This window comes from Mobula birostris, chromosome 1, assembly GCF_030028105.1.
Source record: "Mobula birostris isolate sMobBir1 chromosome 1, sMobBir1.hap1, whole genome shotgun sequence".
Taxonomy (NCBI): domain Eukaryota; kingdom Metazoa; phylum Chordata; class Chondrichthyes; order Myliobatiformes; family Myliobatidae; genus Mobula; species Mobula birostris.
Window position 1 is genome coordinate 199,812,444 of NC_092370.1, and position 20,088 is coordinate 199,832,531.

General features: G+C 40.9%; 1 protein-coding gene across 8 annotated transcripts in view; it reads left to right on the forward strand.

Moving 5' to 3' along the window:
* Nucleotides 1–20,088, forward strand: part of LOC140202876 (organic solute transporter subunit alpha-like) — a 158,660-nt gene that overhangs the window by 127,292 nt on the left and 11,280 nt on the right. For 7 of the 8 annotated variants that reach the window (XM_072268424.1, XM_072268405.1, XM_072268395.1 and 4 more), the window contains one exon: nucleotides 15,109–15,263. In XM_072268424.1, the coding sequence (XP_072124525.1) occupies nucleotides 15,109–15,263 (155 nt within the window). Of the gene's footprint in view, nucleotides 1–11,705; nucleotides 11,969–15,108; nucleotides 15,264–20,088 lie in introns of those variants that run through there. The other variant, XM_072268457.1, reaches the window with a different exon arrangement.

The window sequence follows — 20,088 nt, forward strand, 5'->3', positions numbered from 1 at the left end:
GGAGAATTGGCAAAGAAATGGCAAATGGAATATAGTGTAGGGAAGTGTATAGTCATGTACTTTAGCAGAAGGAATAAAGACATAGATTATCTTCTAAATGGGGAGAAAATTCAAAAATCAGAGGTGCAAAGGGACTTGGGAGACCAAGTACAGGATTCCCTAAAGGTTAACGTGCAGGTTAAGTTAGTAGTAAGAAAGACAAATGCAGTGTTGTCATTCATTTCAAGAGGAATAGAATATAAGAGCAAGGATGTGATGCTGAGGATTAAAAGACATTGGTGAGACCACACTTTAAGTACGGTGAGCAGTTTTGGGCCCCTAATCTAAGAAAAGATGTGGGCATTGGAGAAAGCCCAGAAGAGGTTCAGGAGAAATATTCCAGGAATGAAAGGGTTAACATATGAGGAGCATTTGATGGTTCTGTGTCTATATTCACTGGAGTTTAGAAGAATGGGGGGTGGGGGGAACGTCATCAGAATGTATCAAATATTGAGAGGCCTAGATAGAGTGGATGTGGAGAAGCTGTTTCCTTGAGTGGGTGAGTCTAGGACCAGAGGGCACAACTTCAGAAGAGGACCTCCATTTAGAATAGAAATGATGAGGAAGAGGGTGGTAATTCATAACTGCAGACAGCTGTGGAGGCCAAATCACTGAGTACATTTCAAGCAGAGGCTGATAGCTTCTGGATCAGTAAGAGCATGCGATCCCAGGGAGAAGGCAGGAGGATGGGGTTGAGAATGTAATAAATTAGCCATGATGGAATGGCACAGCAGACTCGATGGGCTGGGGAGACTGACATTGCTCCTATGTCTTCTGGTATACAGGACACCCAGATCCCTTTGTACATCAACCTTTCCTTCTAAATTCACTTGAAAATAACCTGCAGTTTTGTTTGTCTTAACAAAGCAGATAACTTGATATTTATCTGTGTTGTCATGTTGTCCATTCACGTTGTCCAAATCTCCTTGAAGCCTCTTTGTATCTGCCTTTCAATTCATAATACAGTGGATTCCCATTAATCAGGACACATTGGGACCAGTACCTTCCAAGAGGACCACAACCTTGTCGTGGTTTGGAGGTTTGTGTGCCTCAAAGACCCAGAGCGCTATGCTGGTTGAAGACAGGGCCTTATTCTTTGGCCCATGGTAGGGTCGCACATGCCAAATAGGTAAAAGGGTGGAGGCCAGACTGAAAGTAGTCCACCAGATCTCCAGGTTTGGTGGTTCAGCTCAGGGCTAACAACACTGACTGGTAAAACAAAATTGTTTTGGAAACAGCAATGAAGAATCCTCTACATCAGAGTGTGATGGTATTGCTGAGTCCCTACCCAGGACTTGCATGACTGATGGCAGTGAAAACCAAGAGGAAGCTACTGACATGATGAAGGAAGCCCTGAACACCGCCAGTGATGGAGGATCTTTATTGCTGCCCTAAATGCCAGTGACGGAATGGGCAGTAAGTAGAGACCAGTACATTTTGGACCAATTAAGCAGACAATAGGTGCAGGAGCAGGCCATTTGGCCCTTTGAGCCAGCACCACCATTCACTGTGATCATGGCTGATCATCCACAATCAGTACCCCATTCCTGCCTTCTCCCCATATCCCTTGACTCCGCTATCATTAAGAGCTCTATCTAACTCTTTCTTGAAAGCATCCAGAGAATTGGCCTCCACTGCCTTCTGAGGCAGAGCATTCCACAGGTCCACAACTCTCTGGGTGAAAAAGTTTTTCCTCAACTCCGTTCTAAATGGCCTACCCCTTATTCTCAAATTGTGGCCTCTGGCTCTGGACTCCCCCAACATTGGGAACATGTTTCCTGCCTCTAGCGTGTCCAATCCCTTAATAATCTTATGTTTCAATCAGATCCCCTCCCATCCTTCTAAATTCCAGTGTATACAAGCCCAGTCGCTCCAATCTTTCAACATATGACAATCCCTCCATCCCGGGAATTAACCTCGTGAACCTCCACTGCACTCCCTCAATAGCATGAATGTCCTTCCTCAAATTTGGAGACCAAAACCATACACAATACTCCAGATGTGGTCTCACTAGTGCCCTGTACAACTGCAGAAGGACCTCTTTGCTCCTATACTCAACTCCCCTTGTTATGAAGGCCAACATGCCATTAGCTTTCTTAACTGCTTGCTGTACCTGCTCTCCCAATTGGCTGAAGTTTCATGGAAACAGTTAAAAAGGTATAAAAAAGAGAAACTACTATTTAACTGAGTAACAAATTTTGTATTAAAATGAAGAACAAAATAAATTAGAACACTAACAATGCTACTGCAGTACTATAAAACTAATAGTTATCGACAGAGGAATTCATTCAGTGTACGCTGGTGTTCTTTTGATTGACTAAATGAACAAAATCAGCACAAACCCTAGTGGAGATAATGGACTGCCCTTTGGCAATTGCATTTTCCAAGTCCTCATTTTAATCGTAACATTCAAGATGATTGTTGGTACCTTCAAATTCTACATAGTTCCTAACGTGAAGTGGTGAAGTCTTTTCACTTTCACTCCTGGCCATTTCTGGCATCTCTAAGTCTGAATGCTTGAAACTGCAGTGAGCAAAACAGTTCTGAATTATCTAACTGTTTATTACTTGTCAACTATCAGTGACAAAAATCGCTGCTTTTTGAACACATACATGCAAGTGACGCTGTTTAAAAACCGTTCACACTAAGACAAAATGCACATGACTGACCGATGCTCCTGTCTCAATTAGATGGTACAGTATCCCAAATAAACAAAGGGAATCTTAGCTATTTTCTCGATTAGCTTGTGTTCTTTAAGAGTTGTCCCAAATAAGTGGCTGCCCCAATTAACAAATGGCCCAGTTAACTGGAATCCACTTTACTGCCTTTCCTTGGGACTTTGGTAGTGGGCTTGCAGGTGATCTAATAGACAACCAGAGCAGGATGAATATGATTAGAGCCTGGATACTGGATATGTTGGATTGGGAGATGACACTAATCCTAGGTCTCATTCTGCCCAGAGATTCAGAGTATTTGTGGAGACAGTATCAGTGTTATTTCTCCACTGTTTTGGGAAATGTCTTGAAGCTTAGCTTTGCCTCAGAAGCACACAGGAGGATGGGAATCACCACTGTTAGGTAGTGCTAGATTTAAAATTCTTGGTCTCTGAAGAGTCACTTCGGGGTTCACTATCGTTTGTGAGTACTTGTCCAAATGAAGGCATGCATTTATTGTGAGTTAGTAGTAACTGGTTTGAGAAACTCTAGATTATTTCAATGAAAATGTGGGGAAAAAAACAAAATTTAAGCAGGAAAAAATCCGGTGTTATGACTGCAGTGAACATTCTCCTGTGCTGAGATACACTCACACTTCACATGTGCACATGGGCACTCGTGCTCTTCCTTAGTGCCTGCTCTCCTAAATCCTTCTTTACCTTCCTTGGTCCTCCTCTCCTAAACTCCTCCCTGACTGCTTCTCTCAATCCTTTTCTTCCCCCCAATACCCCTCTCCAACCTATTGCTCTACAACCCCCAATATCATGCTATTTCCCTCTGCTCTCCATTCCATCACTGCTGTGTCACTACCACCATTCTCCCTTTACCCAAGATCTATCACTCTCTTATTCTATTTTCCAGCTTATCATCTTATCCCATCGAACTCTTACCTTTCTGCTCTAATCCCAATATATATTTGTCAACAAAACATTGATATCAAATGGTTTAAAATTGAATTCTCTTCTTTCTGTCCTGCAACAGCTCAGATTTTATATTTGGTTCTCAGTTGCTATTTTTCTGTTTTCTTTGATGGCTTACATTTGCCGATCTCCCTCATGAACAATGTTCCCACTGAGGTGTGCACACGCACACATCTTTTGCTACTAGCGCACAAAGGAATTTAAACTGTGCACAAAAGGTTGTCACCCTCTACCTCACTGGCACGTTAAGTATATTTCATGATTGTAAACAATCACATTTCCTTTTCCAGTTCCTGATGTGGACAGTGTTGACAATGTGAAGTTTGTAATGACTTGTCTGTGGATTTTAGAACTGGCTTACTTATACTGTTTTTATTGAAGAAATTATCGATTCACTATGTCAAATTCCAAAGGAGCAAAGGGTGTGAAGCACAAAAGAACTGCTAGTTCATTTAAAGTGGAATGGCTTAATGAAACAGTAGAAACTGCTACTCCAAAAGCTCATGAGGTCAGGAACATGCAGCTACGAGAATTATTAATATACAATACAGAAATTGGTGTTACCTGTGTGTATTGTAGCAATGCAAAATATTTGTAATTGGGAGAAGTGGAGTAATATTTAGTCCTGGATATGATTCTAAACTTTTACCAGTGATGAGGCTCTGACTGGGGACTTTCAGAGCTTTGGGGAAAGTAGAGTTACCCCTCAGTCATTCATTGCTCCCAGGGCCACTCTGACCTGGAACGGTAGCACCTGCAAGGGTTCCTGCTCAGAATATGAGCGAAGGCCAACGGCAGATCTGGCAGGTTCAGGAACTGAACTTATGACAGAGAAGGCCGATGAGCTAGGGCCTCAAATGTCAACGGCTATAGTACAGGAGGATGAACATTTGGGAAGAGAAATGGCGATTTCTTTAGTTCACCCAGTGGTAGGCAATAGCAAACCACTGTTGCAATTTGCTAAGAAAACCATGGTCAAACTCACAAAATGTATCACACAACAACAGCGTCAAGAGGATCTTCAAGACAACTCTGAAGATGTTTCGCTTGGTAGGGTTGATTCTGGCCAGCAGGGGATCCCCGACTGTCATCAAGCTACTGCTCATAAAATTAAAGTAACACTGAAGAAAATTATTGCCACTTGGAATGTAAGAACCCTATATCAAGCAGGAGGATTGGACAATGTGATAAATGAAATGGAAAGACTAAAGATTAACATCATGGGAATTAGCAAAGTTCGTTCGATAGGTGCTGGAACATGTCAGATTAGAAATAAAACACTAGTTTATTCCTGTGGAACATCCCACACTAATATAGTAGGAATTCTTATGGATGAAAACATGGCAAAAAGTGTTTTAGGACATTGGGCAATATCAGAAAGAATGCTCCTTGTTAGATTCAGAGGACAACCATTTGATTTAGCAATTATAGAGGTATATGCACCAACAACAGATGGAACAAATGAAGATATAGATAAATTCTATGAAGAGCTTGAACAAGCAAAGAAAGGATACAAATCTCAAGATATTGTTATTGTCATGGGAGATCTAAATGCTAACGTAGGACAAGGTGCTGATGGAAATACCATAGGAAAATTTGGACTAGGGGAAAGAAATGAAAGAGGTGAGAAATGGGTAGAATGGTGCAAGATGAATAATCAGGTCATTATGAATACTTACTTTAAAAAACATCCAAGACGCTTGTGGACCTGGAAAAGTCCAGGTGATAACACTAGAAATCAAATTGACTTTATTACTATAAACCAAAGATTTAGAAACTCAGTGACTCAATGCAGACTGTAATAGTGACCATAACCCAGTAGTATGTCATGTAAAAGTAAAACCTAAAAAAACTAGAGGCAAAAACCTGAAGAATCCCTTGACTACTTGCAGTTAATTAAAGAAGAAAACTTAAGACAAAAATTTACAATTGAAGTAAGGAATAGATTTCAAAGTCTAGAAATAGAATCTGTTGAAGATGATGGCAATCATGTAGAAATGAAGTTTAACTCTCTAAAGGGTGCCTTGGTAGAATCAGCAAAGTCAGTGATTCCTAAAAAAGAAAAAAGCACAAAGAATAAATGGGTGACAGATGACATCAAAAATCTAATGGAAGAAGGGAGACGGAAGAAAGCAAATCCCATAGAATATAAGTTCTTAGATAAACAAGTTAAAAGCTTATGTCAAAAAGCCAAAGAAGAATGGTTAAACCAGGAATGTGAGCAAATAGAAAGAATCCCTATTACTGATCCAAAAAGGTTACATCAACAAATCAAGAATATCACTGATAAAAAGCTCCTATGTTTGAAAGCAAACGATGGTAACATTATCATGGAAAAAGATGAGATTATGAACAGATGGACTGAGTATATTCAGGAATTGTTTGAAGACAATCGAGGCGAAAAACGGAAATTAAGAAAAACATTTAAACTCTGAAGTTTGTAATGCAATAAATAAGATGAAGAAAGGAAAGGCAGCAGGTCCTGATGAATTAGTAATAGAACAAATTATTGCCCTTGAAGATTATGGAATTGAAAAATTTACTGATTTAATCAATGACATTTATGAGACTGGACTAATACCAGAAGAGATGAAAAAAATCAGTATTTATCACTCTTCCTAAGAAACCTGGAGCAATAGAATGTGAATTACATAGGACCATAAGTTTAATGAGTCATATCACCAAGATACTGCTAAGAATTTTGATGACAAGAGCTAAAAATAAGATACAAGCTGAAATAGGCAAAGAACAATGTGGTTTTGTGAAAGACAAAGGTACAAGAAAAGCAATATTGATGTTAAGGATACTATCAGAACAAGCTATTCAAGTGCAAAAAGATTTGTTTGTTTTATTGACTACACAAAAGCATTTGATAAAGTGAAGCACAATAAGTTATTTGAAATATTATAGGAAACTCTAGATCTAGATTCGAAAGACCTCTGCCTAATCAGAAATCTGCACTGGGAACAAACTGCCGCTGTAAGAATAGATGGAGAAGTAAGTCATTTTACGAAAATCAAGAGAGGTGTTAGACAAGGGTGTGTTTTCTCCCCTGATTTATTTAATGTGTAGTGAACAATATTACAAAAAATAAGAGACGTCTTGGGAATCAAAGTTGGCGGTGAAAACATTAATAATTTCAGATATGCGGATGATACTGTGTTAATTGCAAGTACGGAGGAAGAACTACAAAACTTAATTGATTTGGTTGTTGAAGAAAGTGCAAAAATGGGTCTATGTATCAATTGCAAAAAGACAGAATGTATGGTGATATCCAAAAAGAAGGAGAATCCTATCTGCAAGCTGAGAATAAATGGGGAAGACATAAAACAAGTACGTACAGAACTTTTGCTACTTAGGAAGCTGGGTGACATCAGATGGCAGGTGTGACATGGACATCAAAAGAAGAATAGGGATGGCAAAAGACACCTTTACGAGAATGAAGAGTATAGTGACCAATACTAAACTAGGTATGACAATCCACCTCAGAGTATTGAAATGTTACATTTATCCAGTTATGTTATATGTCTCAGGATGTTGGACAATATCTAGTAACATGAGGAAACGAATTGTAGCAGCAGAGATCTGATTTTTGAGGAGGATGCAAAGAATATCATGGACGAAACAAATATCTAATGAGGATGTCATGAACAGAGCAAACACAAAAAGAAATAATATATAAGATCATGAAAAGGCAATGTATCTTCATTGGACATGTGATTAGGAAAGAGGAATTAGAATGCATGGTAATTATGAGAAAGATTGAAGGGAAGAAAGCAAGAGGAAGACAAAGACAAATGATGGAGACAGCAGCCAGAGAACTAGAAATGAATACCAATGAATTGATCCACTTGACCTGAAACAGAAGTGTGTGTGGGCCATGGCAGTCAAAGCTCAAACTGGGCATGGCACCTGATGATGATGATGATGATGATGGAGTGATATTTGGAAACTTGACTTTTTAAAGTGACCTTCAGCAAGCAAATCACATATGGATAGTGTGCAAAAGCTCTGGCAAAAAAATCCTTCATTACCCACAACAGGCCTGCTTTGTGTTTTGTGAGAGTGTAGATGAACGAGAGCAAAAACGATCAAACCCAGAGGAGTCAAAGTTATAAACGCAAACAACAGGAATTCTGCAGATGTTGGAAATTCAAGCAACACACATAAAAGTTGCTGGTGAACGCAGCAGGCCACGCAGCATCTCTAGGAAGAGGTGCAGTCGACGTTTCAGGCCGAGACCCTTCGTCAGGACTAACTGAAGGAAGAGTGAGTAAGGGATTTGAAAGTTGGAGGGGGAGGGGGAGATCCAAAATGATAGGAGAAGACAGGAGGGGGAAGGATGGAGCCAAGAGCTGGACAGGTGATAGGCAAAAGGGATACGAGAGGATCATGGGACAGGAGGTCCGGGAAGAAAGACAGAGGATGGGCAAGGGGTATATTCAGAGGGACAGAGGGAGAAAAAGGAGAGTGAGAGAAAGAAAGTGTGTATAAAAATATGTAACAGATGGGGTACGAGGGGGAGGTGGGGCATTAGTGGAAGTTAGAGAAGTCGATGTTCATGCCATCAGGTTGGAGGCTACCCAGACGGAATATAAGGTGTTGTTCCTCCAACCTGAGTGTGGCTTCATCTTTACAGTAGAGGAGGCCGTGGATAGACATGTCAGAATGGGAATGGGATGTGGAATTAAAATGCGTGGCCACTGGAAGATCCTGCTTTCTCTGGCGGACAGAGCGTAGATGTTCAGCAAAGCGGTCTCCCAGTCTGCGTCGGGTCTCGCCAATATATAAAAGGCCACATCGGGAGCACCGGACACAGTATATCACCTCAGCCGACTCACAGGTGAAGTGTTGCCTCACCTGGAAGGACTGTTTGGGGCCCTGAATGGTGGTAAGGGAGGAAGTGTAAGGGCATGTGTAGCACTTGTTCCGCTTACACGGATAAGTGCCAGGAGGGAGATCAGTGGGGAGGGATGGGGGGGACGAATGGACAAGGGAGTCGTGTAGGGAGTGATCCCTGCGGAATGCAGAAAGAGGCGGGGAGGAAAAGATGTGCTTAGTGGTGGGATCCCGTTGGAGGTGGCGGAAGTTACGGAGAATAATATGTTGGACCCGGACGCTGGTGGGGTGGTAGGTGAGAACCAGGGGAACCCTATTCCTAGTGGGGTGGCGGGTGGATGGAGTGAGAGCAGATGTACGTGAAATGGGGGAGATGCGTTTGAGAGCAGAGTTGATAGTGGAGGAAGGGAAGCCCCTTTCTTTAAAAAAGGAAGACATCTCCCTCGTCCTAGAATGAAAAGCCTCATCCTGAGAGCAGATGCGGCGGAGACGGAGGAATTGCGAGAAGGGAATGGCGTTTTTGCAAGAGACAGGGTGAGAAGAGGAATAGTCCAGATAGCTGTGAGAGTCAGTAGGCTTATAGTAGACATCAGTGGCTAAGCTGTCTCCAGAGACAGAGACAGAAAGATCTAAAAAGGGGAGGGATGTGTCGGAAATGGACCAGGTAAACTTGAGGGCAGGGTGAAAGTTGGAGGCAAAGTTAATAAAGTCAACGAGCTCTGCATGCGTGCAGGAAGCAGTGCCAATGCAGTCGTCGATGTAGCGAAGGAAAAGTGGGGGACAGATACCAGAATAGGCACGGAACATAAATTGTTCCACAAAGCCAACAAAAAGGCAGGCATAGCTAGGACCCACACGGGTGCCCATAGCTACACCTTTAGTTTGGAGGAAGTGGGAGGAGCCAAAGGAGAAATTATTAAGAGTAAGGACTAATTCCGCTAGACGGAGCAGAGTGGTGGTAGAGGGGAACTGATTAGGTCTGGAATCCAAAAAGAAGCGTAGAGTTTTGAGACCTTCCTGATGGGGGATGGAAGTATATAGGGACTGGACATCCATGGTGAAAATAAAGCGGTGGGGGCCAGGGAACTTAAAATCATCGAAAAGTTTAAGAGCGTGAGAAGTGTCACGAACATAGGTCGGAAGGGATTGAACAAGGGGGAATAAAACCGTGTCGAGGTATGCAGAAATGAGTTTGGTGGGGCAGGAGCAAGCTGAGACAATAGGTCTGACTAGCTGTTTTCCTAGCAGTTAAAATGAATTTCTCTATATATAAAATTCATTGCACATGTGCTGTTGTCACTAAGCAAAACATTGCACAGTGCTAATTTTTGCACACACTGGTCATTACAAATTAGAGGGAACACTACTCATGAATATTCTCCCAGCCATTTTGAAGAGGCTAAATTCATGCTGCCCATATGCTTCAAACCTTTACGAATAATGACACCACCATTTTCTATTTGGGTCATTGCTACGTTACAATGATAAATGTACAGCTTGTTTCTTCTGCCTCACTTGCTGTGGCACAAAAATAGCTAGGCAGACTTTTATTTTATGCTGTTTTTTGCTTTGGTGGTTGGCTGTCTTGATGGCAAGTCAATAATCCAAACATAGGTGAATCTGCTCATTTACATTCATGCTCTGTAGTTACAGCTTTAGGTGTTTAGCTTGGTTAATAAGACCTACTATAGTTATTAAGAAAATAAAACAGAAATTCCTGATAAGTTGTTTTCTCAGAAATTGCTTAACAGATTAATTATTTTGCAAAAGTATTTACAGGAAATTTCTTAGCACTTGTAGTTTATTTTATATTTAAAAGCAATGAGTAGTTTCAATGGTTTTGTAAACATGATGTAATGTGGCACAATCTTATGTTAAAGCTATCAAAAGGGAAAAAATCAACATCCATATTTGGAATAATAAATATATCTGTGAAAATGAAGAGAGCACTCAATTTCTGTTTTTTTCTAACCTGAAGAAGAATGATAGAGCCAAAGGTAGGAGCTGGCTTAAAGGCAATTATGCTTGCTGTTGCAAAATGTTGATGTCAGAACGAGTTAGTTGTGCATCTCTCAACAATCCCCAAGAGAAATAATAGTCTAAAATATACTGCAGCCTTCTGAAATAACAAGCAAAATGTGAGTGCTATCATTGAAAGCCCAAAGCAAATAACCTTGGAAATCCCATGAAACTTTGCATAGCGAGAGAAAAAGTAAACATGATAAGCAAGTACCAACTTCAAGTTAAAAAAAGAACTGATTCTTTCATTGAAGGAGAATTTACCAGTTTCTGCCCTGTTAAAGCAAACTTGTCACTCATAAAACCACCTCCTCTTGCACAAACAAAAATCTCTGTTCCTCTTTCTTTCTTCCTTCCTTTTTCTTTCCCATTCTTGGTCAGTTCCTCCTACATTCCTTCTCTCTGCTCACTTCTGTTTTTACCCCAAATCTTTCCCCTAATTTCCCCATTGGCCAAACTTCTTTCTTGTCTTCTCTCTCTTCATTCTCAAAGTAAAAAACCTTGTTCATTTATATGTGTTATCTTGGTTTAACCTAAATGTATTTGTTTTCAGATTATCAGCGGTGATTGCTTTTTAAACATGAATTTCCATATGGCTTATAATTTTAAATTTTCTGTGAAAGACAGCAAAACAGTTGGAGGAAACAGCCTGAAGAAATCAAGCTTAAAGTAATTCCAATCCAATGCATATACAGTATTCTGTAGAAAACCCTTATTTATTATTATTAAATATCACCCTTCTAACAAATGACTTTTTAAAAACTCCTCCATTACCTCTCATTGTTTACCTATGACATTCCATTTTTATGATAAAGCTGTTTGCTTTCGCTTGGTTGTACCAGTCACTAACTGATAATTTTTTTAACCCTTTGTAGAATTGTAGAATAATTATCAGACATGATAAAATAAACTTCATTTTTATAATTTTTGCAATTGATTTAGCGATTACTGTAAATACATTTCATTGTTTCAGATGCTGCGTGTACAAAAGTTTGAGTACAGTACTTTGAAAGCTCACAAAATGTGCTGATCACTTAAGAGTTAAATGACAAAGTTCAAAAGTTTGAGTACAGTACTTTGAAAGCTCACAAAATGTGCTGATCACTTAAGAGTTAAATGACAAAGTTCATTTGTCTCTCATTTTATTAGAGATAATTTCCTGCTCTTAACTGCAGAATTTTTATTTAGTCTTCGCAATTCTGGACAAGGGGGTTCCTGTGACCAAACTCTTGGATATGAATATTTCTAAATTAATACAACAAAGTATCCGAAAAAAATTAATCTAGTTATTGGGAAGAACTTGGAACAGTCCTCAACTATAACAAAATATTTAATTCTACTTGAACTCCTTGATTAGTGATTAATTTGAAGCTTTACCTAAAACAATCATGCCAAACTGCAGTCACAGCTTACCGAGTTCTGAAGATCAAATCAAAGGTAGGACAATAGCTAATAATTTGAAATATGAAACACAATTCAGTATCAGAACTTGTACAGATTTGGAAATATGTTACTGTACTTTAATTTTTGCTGATTTTAAATCCTGGAACTCTACCCAACAGTTTCTAGTAGCACGTATACCAGTTGTTCAAGCAGATAGTGCCATACCCTCCAAATATCCGGACCTGCCTCTCGGTTTTTTTGCACTACCTTACTTTCCATTTTTCTATTTTCGATTCATGATTTATAATTTAATTTTTTATATTTACTAATTTTTACTATTTTTAATATTTAATATTTGTAATCCAGGGAGCGGGAAATGCAGAATCCGATATCGCTGTGATGATTGTACGTTCTAGTATCAATTGTTTGGCGACAATAAAGTATAAGTAATGCATCTCCAAGACATTTAGAAGTGGGCAGTAAACTTTGGTCTCATGAAAAATAAACAAGTACTTAAAAAAATTCAGTTTCATAAATTCTGGAATGTATAGTGTCTGAAGAGGTTGCCTTGACAATCCCAATGAATTAAAGTACGTTCAGTTCTGAATATAACATCCCCTTTGACACAGCCCATCCAAAGCATCATCATTGCTAATGTGTAATCAAATCAGCTGATGGGTTGCACTGAAGATCACACAAAAATCATTTATCTGTTTTGGTGAAAGAATTAATGTCAGCTCCAAAGCCGGAAAAATAATTAGTGTTTCTTCAAATAGTAGAATGGAATATCTTATGCCCAATACAAGAGTCCTTATTTTGATGTCTCATCAAATGCGAAGCCACCAGCATTGTAACCACTTCTTATGATTATGTTCAAGTGTACAAAGTCCTCAAATGCTGTAAAGGGTCATTGAGTTATACAGCACAGGGACAAGTTTTTCTATCTGATTAAAACAAGAGCTCAGCACAAATTTTAGTTGTTCTGAAAGACTGTGATATCCGTGATTGACCCAACTGAGTGCTGCCAGCTCATGCACAAGAGACTGATGATCCCCTGTGTCATGCAGAGAGCAGCAGCTTTCAGCTTCACTTAGCAAAGCACAGAAGCTATTCTGGTCCTCAGTTCTCGCTGGTTTTCAGCAGACCAATCCCAGCAGTCCCACTCTTTCAATTTCCCTACAGTTCTCCAATTATTCTTTCTCAAGTGCCCCATCAACTTCGCTTTACTGCTTGTCTGGGGTAACTGACAGTAACCGATTAATTTGCCAGTTCTTCAAAACGTGGGAGGGAATCAGAACACCTGGCAGCACCTACACAGCACAGTAACTTGGATTAAAACAGAATGTGGGTCCCAGGATCATTGAGGCTGCAGTACAGTTTCACTTCTACCTCTGCAGTAAAAGCTGCCCATGTAATGACGGCCTCACGCATTCCATAGATTTGTAGGAAAATTTAGGAATCTTTCCAGTAGCATCCCCCCCCCCACCCCTTTTGTCCCAACCCCAAGGCTACAGCTAATGCTGCAGCTTAGCTGAGCCCTCTACTCTCCTTTCTACAGTATCAGTATATCAAAACATTTTGATCCTTGGCTTTTTCCCCTGTAAATGAAGAAGATGTAGCACTTGTCCATTCACCTTCCCTTTCACCTCATCCCGAGCCCTGAACAGTCCTTTCAGGTAAGACCAAGGTTCACCACTTCCAATCTGTTCTACTATATTTGGTCTACATAATGTGGCCTCCTCTACATTGGTGAAACTAAGTGTAGACTAAGTGACTCTTTTGGATATCACCTGTGGTCTGCCTGTTGTTCCACCTCAAGCTATTAGTTGTGTGTCATTTTAACTCTCACTGAGAGAAGAAGAAGAAATCCCTTAACTTCGAGTGGAGTCATTAGGACGCTGTCATGACAGCGTTTTCTTAGCAGGCTTTCTTATTTTTCTGAGGCCGAGTTGCTAGCTCGATGCTCAACCCAGCACGAATGGAAAGCATGCAAGGGAGCTGGCTGGATTTGAACTTGGGAGCCTTTGCTCCGAAGTCCAGCGCTGATGCCACTACGCCACCAGCAGCTGACCCAGCTGGTGGCATAGTGGCATCAGTGTCGGACTTCGGGACGAAAGGTCCCAAGTTCGAATCCAGCCGGCTCCCCTGCACAAGCTGGTGATCTCTTTGGAAACTCACCCGGCAGAAGGCAACGGCAAACCACTGCTGTAACTTGCCTTGTACTCGGTTCCCCACTACGTCAGAGAGGCGTGGAGGGAAATCGTCCGCTAATCGGAGAAACTCTGGATGCAACGTACCTTTCCTTTCCTTTCACTGACACATCTGTCCTCAGCCTTCCCCACCACTATGAAGAGACCAAACTCAAATTGACTGAACAACGTTTCTTATTCTGCTTAGAAAGCTTACAACCCATTGGTATGAATATTGAATATTCCGATTTCAAGTCACCTGGCAGTCTGATCTCACATATTCTTGTCTGTCTGCCTAGTTTTCTTCTCCCTTTTTTCACCTCTCTTATCTGCTCCCCATATATGGTTTCATCTGCCCGTTATCACCTCCTTATCTGGTTTCACCAGTCATGTATCAGTCTCTATTTGACTGGTTCCATCTGCTCATCATTGTCTATCCATCTGCTTCCTCCTATCACTTAGCAGCCTCTTTGTACTGCAACGTACTGGCAATTTTCCTCTGTTCCCTCGCAGATCTGATGCAGGATCCCACCTTGAAACACCAGCTTACATCCTTTACCTGCAGAGACATTAAGTTCTTCCAGTGTAGTGTCTGTTCTTGTTCTAGGTTCCAACATCTAAAGTCTAGTTGCCTTTAAAATCTCTATCAGCAACTGCATTTTTTAATCTATTGGTACCAGTAAACCTAATTGCATTTGCAGAACTGGCCAAATATACTATAGTTCTTGATTAGAAATTATCACCTTAGAATGAAATTAATGTGTGTCATTGATACATTCAAAAGATGTTCCAGTGACTACTTAGTTTCCAAAGAGAGGAAAATTCAGTCATTGCAATTCAGAGAATTTTTAATAAAATATTTGTTATTTTAATGGAAAAGTTATTTAGTTAGTTAAATTTTCTGTGGTTGGATATAAATTAATAACATATACATTATTATACCAATTTTGATTAAATATGAAAACTCATGCCTTTCTAGCACATTTATTTTTCTTCTCTCAATAGGTCTCACAGCTGGTGATGTTGTTGTCACAGTAATACTTAATGTAGTAGCAATTGTCAATTATGCCATCTTCATTGAGCTATGGTGCTATTTGAACAAAAACACTGCAAATGATGCAATTAAAGAGAAGACCCTCCTAGTCCTTGGCTTATTTCCAGTGAGTAGTTTGTTTTGACTGAATATTGCTGCATTGTGCTAATGGTGTTATTAGCAGTAATATTTGCACATTACTGTTTGTTTATGGTTTTAGATGCTAAAGCTGGTGAGTTACAGATGTGTTAACATTTTAGAATGTGTAAATTCACTCCCTCCACTATGTACCATCTACAAAATGCATCCCTTTTACTTCACTACGATAAATTGATAGCACCTCTCCAAACTGTGATATTTTGTTTTACCATCTAGAAGGAGCAGAAGGCACATCATTAAGTTTCAAGTTTAAATTTAAATGTCGTTTAACGTTTAACCATACATGAATACAATCAAGTGAGATGGCGTTACTCCCGGACCAAGATGCAAAACGTAGTACCAACAGTCATACACAGCACAAGGCACAGCACAACATAGCAAGCATGTATAAGATATCAGTAAAAAACGGCCACACAAAAAAGTATAGTCTAAGACCCTGAGTCCATGAATGTTGCAGCAGTCTGCAGTCAAACACAATACAGCTTGTCTTCTGCCGAGTGAACATCGGAGGCAGCACCAGTTCCATTTGGACACTGTGCCACGCCGCCTCCGGTGGAGCGCACTGACTTCAACGCCTTTCTTCAGGGCGGCTAGAAACAAGTAACAGGGCCTAGTCCTCACTACGACCAAGGCTACGCAGCTCCCCCGCCATCCGACCCTGCCGTCCATCAATTAAATCAGTGAACCAGACTTGCGGCGTTCCACATTAACCATGTCTACCAGGGCCTTGTGATCAGGAGAAAGGTGACTCAGACTGCGAACTGCCTTTGCCCACCAAACTCCTCCGATGTCTCTCTGACGCAGGCAGCAACGCGATCCACACCAAGCCCAGCTCCTTCAGTTTCTCCGCCAACAAGCAACTTGCTGATTGGGAGACCTCTGCAGAACTTTAAGTTCTTAATGACCAGCAGGGCCTTGCAATCCTAAAAGATACATTTTAAAAAAGACAATGACACCTTTGGTTGACCCATTAGAAGCTACTGCAATCGAATGCACCGCCATCTTACTGGACGTAATTATCTGCAGGCCTTCCACCAATTTCTTGTTCTGTCAGTACTGCTGGGTTTACATAGTGAGATTCCCTACCCACCATACAGATTGCAAAGGTTCAGTTTAGCCATTCACTACTAAATCATCAAGGATCATCAAAAAATATTGGTCTTGTCATCAATAGACATATATGTACATTTTACTTAAATATCAATGGGGCCTGAAAGCACAATTTACTACATGCAAAAATGAGAGTAGGCAGTTTAAATGGTTTTCTTTCTATGCCGGAGAATTTAATTGGCCTTGAACAATCATAAAGTTCCTGACCGAGTTCATCATGGTCAGCTAAATGAACAATTGAGGTGCAAATCCACCAGTTTCAAGAAAACTGAGGGTAAGATGCCATATGCTCTTCAATGAACAGCAGCGCATTGGTGCTGTAGTAAAGCTGCTGCCACACAGCACTGACAATCTGGGTCCAATCCTCACCTCCAGTGTGGAGTCTGTGACAATGTAGGTTTCCACTGGGTAGTCCAGTTTTCTACCACATCCCAAAGACACTCAAGTTGTAAGGTTAATTGGTCCCTAGAGTTTCAAAATACATATGGACTAAGATGTTAACTGTCCTGTGCTATCACCAGTGGGATCATCAGTTGATCTGCCACCTGTCTTCAGGAGTTTCGGCCCGCTTATAATCAAGACTCCCTCGAGGTGGTGGGCCAGCAGTGCTAAAGCACCACCTCCCACTGGTGAGCTTAAAAACTTGGCATCTGCCTCTATCAGAGTTGTTGGTCACTTCTATCCAACAGATAGTCTACTCTTCAGGTGTCTATGCAACTACTGAAGGGTTTGCAAGATATGTATACACTGTCCGACTATCTGCCCCTCTGGACATACTTGGTCCACACCCATTCTGATCCTTTCTCTGCTGCCTCAGCTACAGCCCTGTTGGTTGACTTGATCTCCTAAATTGCCCCTTGTGTATAGATGAAGTTGGTTGGAATGTGGCGAAAATAAAGTAGGTGTAATCTAAATGGGTACTTGATGGTCAGCATGGATTTGGTAGTCTGAAGGATCTGATATGACATAGGGTAAATTTGCCAGCGATTTTGAAAACTCGCATTTCATGTCACATTCCTTCACTGCTGCTTAAAGTTTCGAAAGGTCAGGCAGATAGGCAGAAGAGGAGGTGTGGTTCAGCTGGTAAAAAATCAGATAAAAGCTTTAGAGAGTGGTGACGTAGAATTCCTGTGGGTGGAGTTTAGAAACTGCATGAGTACGAAGACTCTGAAGGGAGTTATTTACAGACCTCCATATAGTAACTAGGATGTGGTCTACAAATTACAGCAGCAGACAAAAATAGCATGTCAAAGAGGCAATGTTATGTTAGTCATGGGGGATTTCAGTATGCAAATAGATTGGGAAAATCAATTTGATGCTGGATCATAAGAGAGAGAATTTGTGGCATACCTCCAAGATGGCTTTTTGGAGCAGCTTGTTGTTGAGCCCACCGGGGGATCAGCAATTCTGGACTGGGTATTGTGTAATAAACCAAATGTGATTAGGGAGCTTAGCAAACAGTGGTCAAAATATGATACAATTCACCCAGCAATTTGAGAGGGAAGAGCTGAAGTCAGATGTATCAGTATCACTGTGGAATAAAGGGAATTACAGAGGCACAAGAGGGGAGCTGCCTAAAGTTGATTGGAAGGAGACAGTAGTAGGGATGATTACAGAACAGCAATAGCTGGAGCTTCTGGGAGCAATTCGGAAGACGTAAGATAGATTCATCCCAAAGAAAAGGAAGTATTCTAAAGGCAGGATGACACAACCGTGGCTGACAAGGGAAGTCAAAGCCAACATAAAAGCAAAAGGGAGGGCATATAATATAGCAAAAATTAGTGGGAAGTTAGAGGATTAGGAATTTTTTTTAAAAAACCAATAGAGAACAACTAAAAAAACCATAAGGAGGGAAAAGATGAAATACGAAGGTAAGCTAGACAATAATATCAAAAATAATCCCAGAAGATTTTTTTCAGATATATAAAGACTAAAAGAAAGTTAAGAGTAGATATTGGACTGCTGGAAAATGATGCTGGAGAGAGAGTAGCAGGGGACAAGGACGTAGCAGATGAATTGAATAAGTATCTTGCATCAATCACGAGAAAATCTGCAGATGCTGGAAATCCAAGCAACACACACAAAATGCTGGAGGAACTCAGGCCAGGCAGCACCTATGGAGAAAAGTACAGTTGACATTTCGGCCAAAACTCTTCATAAGTCCCAGTGAAGGATCTTGGCCTGAAAATTGACTGTTTACTCTTTTCCATAGATGCTGCCTGGCCTCCTGAGTTCCTCCAGCATTTTGTGTGTGTTGCAAGTATTTTGCATCGGTCATCACTGTAAAAGACACTAATAGTATGCCAGAAATTGGAGAGTGTCAGGGGGCAGAAGTGTGTGCGGTGGCTGTTACTAGGGAGTTGGAACTTGGGAAACAGAAAGGTCTGATGGTAGATGAGTCACCTGGACCTGATGGACTACACCCCAGGGTTCTGAAAGAGGTGGCTGAAGAGATTGTGGAGGCATTAGTAATGATCCTTCAAGAATCATTATATTCTGGCATGGTTCGGGAGGACTGGAAAATTGCAAATGTCACTCCACTCTTCAAGAAGGGAGAGAGGCCAGAAGAAAGGAAGTTATCCAGCTAGCCTGACCTCAGTGGTTGGGAAGATGTTGGAGTTGATTGTTAAGGATGAAGTTTCAGGGTACTTGGAAGCACATGACAAAATAGGCTAAAGACAGCATGGATTCTTAAGGGAAACGCTTGCCTGACAAATCTGTTGGAATTCTTTGAAGAAATAACAAGCAGGATAGACAAAGGAGAATCAGTGGATGTTGGGTACTTTGATAAGGTGTCGTACAGGAGGCTGCTAAACAAGATAAGTACACAGTATTACAGGAAAGATACTAGAGTATTAGCTGATTGACAGGGGGCATAGAGAGGAAATAAAAGGATCCTTTTTGGATTGGTTGCCAGTGACGTGGTGTTCCAACAGGACTGTGTTGGGATTGCTTCTTTGTACATTGTACGTCAACAATTTGGACAACGGAATTGATGACTTTGTGGCCACCCATGTGGACAATATTAAGATAGATGGAGGATCAGTTAGTGTTGAGGAAGCAAAGAGGCTGCAGTAGGACTTGGACAGATTAGGAGAATGGGCAAAGAAATGGCAGATGGAACACAGAGCCGGGCAGTGTATGGTCATGCACTTTGGTCGAAGGAATAAAAGCATAGATTATTTTCTGAATGGGGAGAAAATTCAAAAATCCAGATTGCAAAAGGATTTGTGAGTCCTTGTGCAGGATCCCCTGAAGTTTAACTTGCAGATTGACTCACTGGTGAGGAAGGCGAATGCAATGTTAGCATTAGTTTCAAGAGGACCAGAATATAAAAGCGAGGATGAAATGCTGAAGCTGTGTAAGACACTGGTGAGGCCTCACTTGAAGTATTGTGGGCAGATTTGGGCCCTTATCTAAGAAAGAATATGCGGACACTGGGGAGTGTTCAGAGGAGGTTCACGAGAATGATTCCAGGAGTGAAAGAGTTATCACATGAGCAACGATTAAAGGCTCTGCGCCTGTACTCAGGAATTTCAAAGAATGAGGGGAATCTCATAGAGTGGACGTGAAGAAGATGTTTCCTTTGGTGGGAGAGTCTATGACCAGAGAGCACAGCTTCAAAATAGAGGGACATCTCTTCAGAACAGAGATGAGGAGTAATTACTTCAGCCAGAGGGTGA